Raw genomic sequence first — 13,410 nt, 5'->3', positions numbered from 1 at the left:
AATGGTATATGCCAACTGTGTAAGCAACTGGTTGTTTTAATGGCGGAACAAACAGGGGAATTCCATTAGAAAGAGCTTTAATCGATTAGGACAAAAATACAATCCGCATTCCAATCTATGCACTCGTCTCCACATGTGTGCCATTTTTCATGCAAATCCACCCAGCCGTTTGGCTGTGAACCTCAAGACAAGAAAGAATACAACGATCGCCCATGTCCAATTATATATATATATATATATATATAATATATATTATATATATAAAATATAATAAATATAATATATATATAATATATATAATATACATAAATATATATAATATATAAATATATTGTATAATATATATCTATATATATAATAATATATATAATATATAATATATATGCATATGATATATATATATATATGTAATATAATTATATAACATAATATATATATATAATTTATATATACTTGTTTTATATATATATAATATTATATATATAATTATTATATACATGCTATGTGTATATATAAGTATTATATATATATGTATATATATACGCATATACATACATACAAATATATTATATATATAGGTGTAGCTGTGTGGTCAGTAGCTTTCTTACCAACCACATGGTTTCGGGTTCAGTCCCACTGCATGGTACCTCGGGTAAATGTCTTCTACTATAGCCTCGGCCTGACCAAAGCCTTGTGAGTGGATTTCATAAATGAAAACTGAAAAAGCCCGTCGGATATGTGTGTGTATGTGTGTTTCAGTGTCTGTTTGTCCCCCTACTATCGCTTTACAACCGATGCTGGTGTGTTTACAACCCCCCGCCAACTAGCGATTCGGTAAAAGAGACCGATATAATATGTAGTAAGCTTACAAAGAAAAGTCCTGGGTCAATTTGTTCGACTAAAGGCGGTGCTTCAGCATGCCGCAGGCACAGTGAAAGAACTGAAACAAATACAAGAATAAAAGAAATTATATAAGATATATATATATATATATATATATATATATATATATATATATATATATATACCGTTTATTCCTTTGGAATGAAAACATGCTGTCTCGAACAACATATGTCGAGAGTAAAGGAATTTGTTAACTCTTCGTTCGACTCCATTTCATATCCATATATATAATACATATATATATCTTGATATATATAGATATACATACATATATATTATGTCGATAGATATATTATATATATATATATTATATATTATATACTATATATATATATATATATTATATATATATATATATATATATTATATATATATATATATTATATAGATATTATATATATATATATATATATCTATATATATATATATATACTATATATATATATATATATATATATATATATATATATATAGGCAAGGAAAAATTATAAAAAGGCAGAATGCTTAATTGAAGGTAAATTTTAATGAAAATGAGTGTATGGAAAATTTAGAAAAATTCTTTTTAAAATATATATATTAATTCAAACCGGTTTTCGTCGCAATGCGACTTTTCAAAAATTGTAAGGTGAAAAGAAAATTTTTTTTTATAATTGAGGAGGGGGAAAAAAATAAAATTACATTGTATTTTGCAAAAAAATAATAAACATATACAAAAATTAAAAAATAGGTACACCGATACATTGTAAAGTCTTTGTGTATATCGAGTTCAATGATGGTTGGAGGATTAAGATCCATGTGATTAAATCCATGTGGTGTTTAATTTAGGATGTTTGTTAACTGAATGTCAAAACAGGAAATGGGGTAGGAGTTATCCAGTTCCTGTGAGTAAGGGGAGACAACTCTGTGGATTTTATGCTCTTCAACTGGGATTATCAATTTTTTGTAAGATAGGATGTTAATAAACCTTAAATTATAAAATTATCATTTTAGTTTCATTTGCATTATCTTTTTTTATTATAATTGTTTGCTAACTTAACATTCAGATTTTAACACTTTATTTATATTGTTTTCTAATTATATAAATTTACACAAACCAATTTATAATTTCATTTCAGATTGTTATGTCATATATAATAAAAATAATAATAATAATAATAATAATAATAATAATAATAATAATAATAATAATAAATAAAGAATATAAGTTTTAGCTTGAAGTGATAACTGCATGATATCCTTATATATTTGTATTAGTAGATCCATGAAGAATGAGGTAGGAAAAAGAGGTATGATTATCGTGGAGTTTGCATATTAAGATGCGTTTTGAATTTTTCAATAAAAAGATTCTCCTTCTTCATTGTGTGGTGATTCCGTCTTTACATTGGTAGGAGGGGAATACGTAAAATTTGAGATTTTTGTCTTTAGCGCACGGTATTCTGGGAGATTTATTTGTTCTTTATGGACCGCTACTCTTTTACGTAAAGGGAGGCTCGTTTGTCCAACATAATTATGTTGGCAACCGGCGCATGCGAGGACGTAGATAAGGTTCTCGGAGGAACAGGAGAAGTTGGCCTTGATTTTAAACTTTGTTCCTTGTTTGAAGATAAATTCAGAGCCTTCAAGTAGGAAGGGGATTCATTTAACAAACATCCTAAATTAAACACCACATGGATTTAATTATATGGATCTTAATCCTCCGAGGTAATTTTTCCAATGTATCGGTGTACCTATTTTTTAATTTTTGTATATGTTTATTATTTTTTTGCAAAAAACAATGTAATTTTCTTTTTCCCCCTCCTCATTAAAAAAAAAAAAATTCTTTTCACCTTATAATTCTTGAAAAGTCGCATTGCAATGAAAACCGGTTTGAATTAATATATATATTTTTTTTTTTATTTTTTAAAATTTTCCATACACCCATTTTCATTAAAATTTACCTTCAATTTAGCATTCTGCCTTTTTATAATTTTTCCTTGCCTATCATTCTCCACGTGCGGTCAACGCAACCCCACCATTTATTGATTTATATATATATATATAAGGCGCAGGGGTGGCTGTGTGGTAAGTAGCTTGCTAACCAACCACATGGTTCCGGGTTCAGTCCCACTGCGTGGCATCTTGGGCAAGTGTCTTCTGCTATAGCCCCCGGGCCGACCAATGCCTTGTGAGTGGATTTGGTAGACGGAACTGAAGAATCCCCGTCTTATATGTATATATTATGTATATGCATGTGTGTGGTGCTTGTGTGTCTGTGTTTGTCTCCCTGCATTGCTTGACAACCGATGCTGGTGTGTTTACGTGTCCCCGTCACTTAGCAGTTCGGCAAAAGAGACCGATAAATAAGTACTTGGCTTACAAAGAATAATTCCCGGGGTCGATTACTCGACTAAGGCGGTGCTCCAGCATGGCCGCAGTCAAATGACTGAAACAAGTAAAAGAGTAAAAGAGTATATATATATTTACATATATTCTCTTTAACTTTCCTAGAGTTAAATATTTCTCGATCATCTCCTTAAATGTTCTTTCTTTCTTTCTCTCTCTCTCTCTCATTCTCTCTCTCTCTCTCTCTCTATCTCTCTTTCTCTCTCTCTCTCTCTCTCTCTCTTGACGTTCCTAAAGGTATATATTTCGATTAACTATATATGTATATAAATGTGTGTGTGTGTGTATGTGTGTACAGATTCTAGACTCTGTCTTTCATTTTCTCTCCTTAAACATTCTCTCTCGTTCTCTCTGGGCGTTCCTTAAGTTATGTATTTCGATTTTTTTCACCTACGTTGAGTACCCTATTTTAGAACCATCTTAGCACTCTACGATACCTTTTACTCTCTTTCACCCACCCTATTACAGACCACCTTATTTCTCTCCTACACATAACGACACCTCTTGTTTCAGACTCCTTATTTCATATTCTATTATCATTATCTTTTCGACACAAACTTCGACACACTTCGACACAAACTACCGCATCATTCTCGCAAACACCCTATTACGTCCTCTCTCTCTTTCTCTCTCTCTCTCTCTCTCTCTCTCTCTCTCACACACACACACACACACACCTTTATTCTATAAAAAATCAACAGATGAACACGAATAACCGCAAATTCATCTAGAGTCAGATTCAGGCAAACAATACAAAAGATGCGTCGAAACTGGCAGTTGGAGGAGCTCCGTCCCTTTATTGAAGGTTGGAATATGAATGAGGTTTCCCCGTGCAACGATCTGATTGCGTCGGCCTTGAAAAGCTATGGTTATCATAAGTCCAAGGCACAGATCGTTCAAACGAACACGAGTTCATATGCTCCTATGCTCTTGTGAAGCGAACATTACTGACCCCAAATACAGCACTGAAAAATATTTTGCGAACACCACTGGCCCCAAAATAAAACTGACAGCACAACAGCTGCAATAAGAATAGTCAAAGCTGGACTGTCGTGATAAACAGAGGCAGACAAAAAACTGACACAGCCAGGAAAACTGAAGCCCTGATGTCCAAAAGTAACAGGAAAGACAAGAAAAAGGACAGAAGCCCGAAATGCCAAAAGGAAAAACGAAGAAGCAGATAGAAACTGACAGAGCCCAGGTTGTATGGAGAAACGGGAGAGAGCTGCAGCTTTGCCCATCCCTAAACTTACTGGAACATCAAGCAGGGAAACCTGAAACAAAACCAGCAAAAGCATAGAGGGAAACCATCAAGCATGGTTCTGCAGACGAGTAGTGCACCGACTGGAAGAAACACGTCTCAAAAGAATAGGAAAAGAGATCAACGCATGCATTTTGCACCCCTCAAAAGGTAATATGCAGTGGCTATACGAACTGCAGCTATCGAACAACAGTCTTTTTTGAACATGGCTCAAAAGATAGTACAGTAGCGGACATGGATGCACGGGATGCAAACACAAAGCCATGCATTCTCATGCACAAGACCGGCTCAGGTGACAGGTCCGGGATGGCCACCACTAACACCTACTCTGATATCGTACCCATATTCCTTCTGAACATTGGAGGTCTGCTACAACTCAGCAACAGAGATACATTTTTTATCTAAAAGAGCTTGCTACATGCAATCAAGCAATATGTTTGGCACTCACTGAAACGCATCTATCCCCTAATGAAACAGATGCGGAAGCGCACATGCTGTACTTGGTACGGACAGAACAGAAAGAAGCCACGGTGGAGTTGCTATGTATAACCAGGAAGATACCACATCTCTCGTATTATTGTTACTTTCAAACTCAAACCTTAATAATGCATGAAATAATGCATGAAAAGCAAGCTGGTGTAGCTGTACGCACAATATATCGTCCGCCGATATGATGGAAAATTTGAGGATAGCCTCAGATACATCAAAGAGGTATTAACAAACTTTGACCAGAACATCAACGTACTTTTCCTGGGTGATTTCAACCTTCCACATGTCAAATGGCCAAAAGGCCACATCCTCTCTGGGATATCACTGCATGAACAAAAGCATATAGAGTCATTATTTGAACTGACAAATAAACTGTTCATAGAACAAGTGATGCTCAGACCTATAAAGGGAAACAACATATTGTACTTATGCTTCACAAATAATCTGGACCTTATCCATAATGTGAACGGCAGGAAGGATAAGTGAACAATTTAAAAGTGTCTTCACTTCCCTCCTGGGACATGCAGATAAAAAAATCTAGCTGAATTCTTTGATTTTGCAGCTCTAAAAAACAGGCGCCAGCCATTGATTACATCAATATTGCGGAAACCGATGTAACAGCGGCCATAGATGAAATGAGCTGATGTTCCGCCACTGGTCCTGATGGCTTCCCAGCTATTCTCCTAAAGTCATGTAAGCAGGGTTTAGCGAAACCACTTCAGATACTTTTCCGAAATTTCCTTGCAGGTGTTATACTTCCTAAACATCTGGAAGAAGGCATTATATGCCCTATCCACAAAGGTGGAAGCAGAGCAGAGGCCAAAAACTACAGGTTAATCTCTCTGACTTCACATTTCAATAAAGTCATGGAGCGAATCATCAGAAAGAAGTTGATAATTTTCTTAGAAGAAAATGACCGAACAATACTCAGCATGGCTTCCGTTCAGGAAGAAGCTGCCTCACACAGCTCCTACAGCACTATAACTGGGTTTTGAAATAGCTGTTTGACCATTCAGATGTCAGTATCATATATCCAGATGTCAGTGTGTGTGTGTGTGGTGTGTGTGTGTGTGTGTGTGTGAACGTGAGACATTCTCTGTGTTTACAGATAGGTAGACACATATCTATACGGAACACAAGTAGATAGATACTTGTCTTCTGTGAAACGGAACACTAGTAGATAGATAAATACATCGACAGATTGTTAAATCAAAGAGAAATAACCACAGTAAAATTTCGATGTTGCATTTAGTTTTCGATGCAGAGGAGGAACAAAATGGTAGTGAGAAAGAAAGTGCCAGAGTGAACGTGTGACATTCTGTTTGTGCATTATACATATATGTATAGATATGTGTAAACTGTAAGTCGGGGATGGGATTTTTTATCTATATATATCTAATTAAACAAATTTTGAAATTGAAATCCATTTCCAAGTAAGTTTTCTTTTAATAATTCCGATGCGCACACTACAACCTAACTCTATTCTACCTCACTCTCTTGTTCTTCCTTTCTGTTTTTCTCTCCCACCCTTTCTCTAATTCTTCTCCTCTCTCCTTCACCGTTCCTCTCTCTCCCTCACTCTTCCTCCTTAACTCGCTCGATGCTCACACGTAAGCAATGGCTATCTATCTTTCTTTCTCACACTTCTTTCCTAAAGACAAGACGTGCTTTTGCCTGTCTCTTCTCAAAGCTCGTTTCTCCAGCGTTCACAACTTCACCTCGTTATGGCTTAAGTCCTTACCGTTTGTTTTTACTGTTTCCTTCTCACTGTCTTGTTTTTGTCACCACTTTAACCCTCTGCAAATCCCAAATTTTAAAAATTTTCTTTGCGAGAACGACTGTTTTAACGAAGTCGCGTTTTGTTGCTACGTTCGAAACGTGGAGTCGATAAAACAGGGAACAGCTGATGAAGGAAATGTTCTTTATGTTGCATGTCTCGTTTCTCTATTCGTTTCTTTCGTTGTTCGAAAAAAAGTTAGTTTTCCATGTTTTTGTTTTCTATATTCCTGTTTCTCATTTTGTTCCCGTTTTTTAACGTCCTGCGACATATATGCATGTATATATACATATATATGTAGGTATGTACATATATCTATGTATATATGCATATATATTTATATATGCATATATTTATATATGTTTATATAATATATAATTGCGAACCAAGTGTGGCGTCCTATAAGGGACAGTGCTACTGACGTTTATAGCCCCAGGAAGACACTTCGTTGACAATTATATGTTACGATTCCGCAATGCTACTGATTATATCGCGTTCAAAAAGTTAATAAATATTTGTTTCTCCTTTTTCTAGATCAGCGACAGTTTGTCGTTGTAAAACGCATATAGTATTTTGCGAGTGGAATGTGTTTTCATCACTAGCTAGTGAGTAACACACACTGAGGAAGGGTAACCACCCAGAAACTCGAGTCCGTGTATATCATGTAAGGCTACAGATGGGAACGATGTCCTTTCGCAAATACAAATCGGACACAGAATGTGTGTCGTTAGCCAGTTGGAAGACATGTGTTTCTGGGGCTATAACACTGTCCCGTATAGGACGCCTCATTTAGTTGGCAATTAGGTGTTGCGATTCCGTATTGCTACTGTTTATATCTCACTGAGAGATTAACATGTATATTATATATATATTATACGTTATATAGATTATATATATTATATATTATATATATATATATATATATATATATATATATTAGGGAAGATTAATCCGAATCCACAGGAATGAGACATTCAAATTAAAGGTACTAAAGTGAACTTCTCTCGATATTTTATTCATATATATATATAAGTAGCTTTAGAGACAGAGCCACCCTCAACTCAATCAACATTGAAATATATTATACCCGACCGAGCCATAAAATATTAAATATGATACTATATTTATTCAGAATCCCATACTTTTCCTTTTAAAGACAATACTTGTTTCATGACAGTACGTCGGTATTGTTGCGATATAAGGTCTCTAGTTTCAATATTGAATTAGATAGACGTACTCCCAATCTTCAGGTCTGGATTCTATACATCTATTACTCTATCTATATCGTATATAACTCTATGATAAATGAAATTATTACACTAAAAATCGTTAACATAATTTTACTTTACAAATCAATGAATAAAAATAAAAATAATGAATGAACCTTAAAAATTGTGTGGGAAGTATCTTGCTAATCACATTGTTCCGGGTCCAGTCCCAATGCGTGGCACCTTGGGCAAGTGTCTTCTAGTATAGCCTCGCCCGGACCAAAGCCTTGTGAGTGAATTTGGTAGACGAAACCTGAAAGAAGCCCGTCGTGTATATATAGATATATATAGATATATATATATATATATATATTATACTATATACTGTATATATACATATATATATATATATATATATATAATATATATATATATACTGTATATCTACATATATATGTATGTATGTATATATATATATATATATATCTATATATATATGATGTATATATATATATATATATATATATATATATATATATATATATATATATACTTTGATACTTTGATACTTTGATAGGTTTCGGCCATTATTGGCCCAGACCATGTCTAACTTAATAGCACCACCTGGTGAAGTCTTTCAAGTAGGATTTGGGCACTATGGCCCACTCAAGTAGAGAGTTATTGTTTACAGAGACATATCCGGGTGTAGGGGGTTTATCCGGGATTTCTTGAAGGAATCTGTCCAAAGACTTCTTGAACCCTATAGGGTCAGTTTCGTTTTTAATGTGTTTTGGTGTAATGTTAAAGAGAGCGGGGCCATTGAGGTGAAATAATTGTGCCGTTTGTTGTTATGAGATGAGAGTGCGATTTTTTTTGGGCGGATGGCAACGGGGCCCAAGCCTTGGATGTACCTTAAGGTGATGCCAACATCATTTGGGCAATGCTGATGGAATATTTTCCACATCATGCAGATGATGTAGCGCTCACGACGACGTTGGAGAGAATAGAGTTTTAGCTTTTCTAGTCGACCCCAATAGTCGAGGCCTGTCATGCCATCTATCTTTCTTGTGATTGCCCTTTGAGGTGCTTCAACTTTTATGATACCTTGTATTGTGTGGGGAGACCACAGTGGACAACAGTATTCAAGGTGGGGTCGGGCAAAAGTGGAGAAGAGAAGGATAATGGTGTGGATTCTCTCGACTGGAAAGTTCTGAGAATCCAGGAACACATTCTGCGGGCCATGTCAACTTTGGTGTTTATATGAGTGGCCCAGCTTATGTTGTTGTCCACAATTACTCCCAAGTCTCTGATGTTGTTGACGCCGCGAGAGTTTCACCTAAAGGAAGGGAGTATGGGAGTTTCAGGGCATCCTCTTTTCCAAAGTGGATTAACTCAAATTTATCCTCGTTCAGCAGCATATTGTTTTTTTCTGCCCATTGGATAACAGCCAGTAGATGTGACTGAAGGCATGCTGGTCACTCGCCTCATTTATGACCTTCTGTAGCTTGGAATCATCTGCAAAGATTTTTATGTTGCTGTGCTTGATGATGTCATTAATGTCATTAATGTAAATGATGAAAAGAAGTGGGCCCAGCACAGTGCCTTGCGGAACGCCACTACTGACTTTGGCTGGGCTTGATTTTACCCCTTCAACTACAAACATGTTGAGATCTGTCTGTCAGGAAACACTTGATCCATTTCAGTAACTTTCCAGAGACACCAATGTTGGATAGTTTTTTCAATAGGATCTTGTGATCGACCCTGTCGAAGGCCTTACTGAAATCAAGGTAGATGACATCGGTGTTGGAGCCTCTCCCAAAGCTCTCAAAATGTCATCAAAGTGATGCAGGAGCTGCGTTAGGCGTCCCTTCCATTACGGAACCCATGTTGGTTGGAGATCAGCCGTCTGTTGCTTTCCAGAAATTGGGTTATTCGAGATCTCACCACCCTCTCAAATACCTTGATGATATGAGAGGTGAGTGAGATCGGACGGTAGTTCACTGCAAGGGACTTGTTTCCCTTTTTGAAAACTGGGACAACAGACTGGACAGAAGGTTTTTTGAATATAGCCAGCATCCAGTGAGTTTCTCCACAGATTAGCAAGGGGAGATGCAAGTTGGTGTCGACACACCTTCAGGACACAAGCAGGGAACCTATCGGGGCCTACTGCTGAATGTTTTATTTCGTTTATCGCCGCCTAAGACATCAGGGGCACTAAACGTTATGTCCGATATAGTGTGTAGGGGGTTGACATCACTGATACAGCCCAGATCGGCCATATCAGGATTGCTGAAAACAGAGCAGTATTGTTTCTGCAGTATCTCGGCCATGGATTTGGCATTATCTTGGAGAGTGCCAGTTTCATCAATTAGAGGGCCAACAATGGAGACAGTGACCCTGCGTTTCCTCGCAAATGAAAAGAACACTTTGGGGTTGTTTGATTTTTCAATGGCCCACTTCTCCTCAGCTGATCTTTGGTTATTGATGAGGGTCTTCATGCATTGTTGGAGGTTATATTTTTTGGATTCAAGCAGTGCGATAGCCGTCGAATGTGTGTGTTGCTGTTGGCAGTACTTTAGTTTGTTAATTTTTTGTTTGTTCTTTTTATTTTTCTGATAATGGTTTTTCTGTTTTGGGGGATTCTGCACTTTTTGTTCACAGGTCTTGGTGGGGAGTGTTTTGCACATATGTCTGTGACGGTGTCTACAAAGATCTGCCAAGATGTTTTATGGTTGGTGGAGATGTGTGTTGTGTAAAGGACCAGTCAACATATATATATATATATATAATATATATATATATATATATATATATATATATATATATATATATATATATATATAAGAGGGATGACCCTTATTATTTAAATTTAAATACCATGTTCTCTAACCGGCGGGCTTTGATGCAGAAAATTATTTTCTGCAGAGTCACATCCAGCTTTGGCGCACCAAAACGAAGGCATTTGAAATATACCCCCAAATACAATGGACAGAACTGTCTGCATGTTCTCTTTGATGTGTACCGATAGAATAAATATTAGGTTAATAAAGAATAAGATCTGGGTTCGATTTGTTCGACTAAAGGCTGTGCTCCAGCATGGCCCAAGTCAAATGACTGAAACAAATAAATGAACATATATATATACTCATATATAATATATATATATATATATATACTCGTATATATATTGACATGAACAATGATGCATCTTTCCAAGTGAATATTGCCAATTTGGTAATAAAATGCAGACGCCTAGCTGGATGGATTCTCCGAGCTTTCTGAACAAGAGAGAAGGAGACACTGACGGTCCTTTGGAGGACATTCGTCCTCAGCCGCTTGGACTACTGCTCCAAACTATGGTCACCACACAATATAAAGCTAACAGCAGAACTCGAAGCAATTCAAAGAATCTACACTAAGAAGATCATCTCAATGCAACATATCAGCTACTGGGAAAGACTGAAAGTATTAAAATTCTTCTCCCTGGAGCGAAGGCGGGAGAGATATAAGAGGCCTTATGATATTTTTGTAAATGTTTCATTTATATCTATATATTGACCAACCATAAAGGGCTAATATTGGTAAAATGAGACATACTTATCTACATGGCCGAAACAGCTGTAAGATGTAACCTATACTTATATTTATATTTACTTATATTTATATTCTCTTTTATATATATTCTACTTATTATACAACATTACTCTTTTATGTACACTTTTTTATGTACATTCCTTTATGTACACTGATTTGTTCTGCTTTTATATTTAATCCTACAGTCTCTTATGTGGTGGTTTAATAAAGTATGTGATTGAGTATTATCTGGTAATTGATATTGATTTAGATGTATTTCTCCATTTTCTTATCTTGTATTAGTAATTTGTGGTAAATCATTTTACCTTTGCCCATATAATACAGTAAATGAATTGATTGCATCGCAATCCTTAACATTTATGTATTAACTTTGTTGGGTACTTCACTAGCAGTATTTTGGATATATGTTATCCCATGGAGGGTTGCATTTACAACCCCTATCTCAATTTGTATATATATATATATATATATATATATATATATATAGATATATATATATATATATTATATATATATATATTATATATATATATATAAACATTATACATTCAAAATCGTAAAATTGTGGTTTCGATTCCTGAACCGAGCAATGCGTTGTATTTTTGAGCAAAACACTTCATGTCACGTTGCTCCAGTCCACTCAGCTGGCAAAAATGAGTAATTCTCCGACTAATCGGCTTCCCGTCCATCTGGGGGAATATGTACGCCATGGAAACCTGGAGACCGGTCATTATGATCTTGGCATAGCTCGAGAACGAAACATTTATTTTTTACAAACAAGCATACACGAATTTGTTTTAAGATGGAAGTTTTTACTTACTTTTCCCATAAAAGGTACCAAATGATGTTCACAGAGGGAGAACATTTCTATATCTTTAACAATAACCATCTCATCATGATCTTCATCAAAAACTGCATCATTTAATATATCTACAAATATTGAAAATAAAAATATAAATAGCGCTACAGGCAGTATAATCTTTAGGCTTCAGAAGCATGGAGAAAAGAACACGAAATTGAAATTTTAAAACCATTCATTGTAAGTTGAGATTCTGTTATTAAGTAATATATTTAACCAGTTGCAATACTTAAAAGTTATATGTGACAATTTGCTTTATTTTGTTTTGGTCGGGGGGGGGGGTTTCTTTGTTTTTGTTTTTCCCGTGCGAGGCAAGCTTTTTTTCTGCTTGTTCGTATTCTTTTATTCATTGCTATATAGTTTGTGAGTCATATTTTGCTGTTTATCTACGTTCATACAGTTTGAGGATCTCTTCATTAAGTGCTGGATTTATTCATAAGCTGGAGAAGCTAGATTATGGGCCCTTATGGGTAACAAAATGCTGCAAAGGTTTATATATATAATATGAATGGACAATAACAGTACAATACATGCTATATATGTTTCAACAGCATGGTAATTTATTTTTAACTGGGGCGTTATGGAATCTGAAATCACCTATCACATTATCAGACATCTGGCATATTAGCAGATGAAATAAAAAATTTTTCATCAAATTTTGTGGAGCATTCCAGTGTAACTTTTCAATAAGGGGATATTAAATTTTACGGTGTCTAAATTGTCCACTGTCTATATAAATACATATAACTGAAAAGATTTAATCGTTTGAAACATATAAACTTTTGAAGCACAATTAAAACATCAAAATTATGTTTAATATGGGAACTATCGTTGCAATTTCAGGGAAGTTCAAGAATATTCATGTACTTTATGAATCCTTTTCAGGTAGAGTAAGTCAGAAAATATTTGTCTTATATGCTTAAAACACTTTCTGATT

General features: G+C 35.2%; 1 protein-coding gene across 2 annotated transcripts in view; it reads right to left on the bottom strand.

Annotated features, from left to right (window-relative positions):
* LOC115209385 (GTP cyclohydrolase 1-like) overlaps window positions 1-13,410 on the bottom strand; it is a 156,751-nt gene that overhangs the window by 103,586 nt on the left and 39,755 nt on the right. For both annotated transcript variants that reach the window (XM_029777771.2, XM_029777770.2), the window contains exon 2: window positions 12,435-12,544. In XM_029777771.2, coding sequence (XP_029633631.1) covers window positions 12,435-12,544 — 110 coding nt within the window. The remainder of the gene's footprint in view (window positions 1-12,434; window positions 12,545-13,410) is intronic.

This window comes from Octopus sinensis, linkage group LG3 (assembly GCF_006345805.1).
Source record: "Octopus sinensis linkage group LG3, ASM634580v1, whole genome shotgun sequence".
NCBI lineage: Eukaryota > Metazoa > Mollusca > Cephalopoda > Octopoda > Octopodidae > Octopus > Octopus sinensis.
Note: the sequence above shows the minus strand (reverse complement) of the source record. Positions and strands in the feature narration are given on the sequence as shown.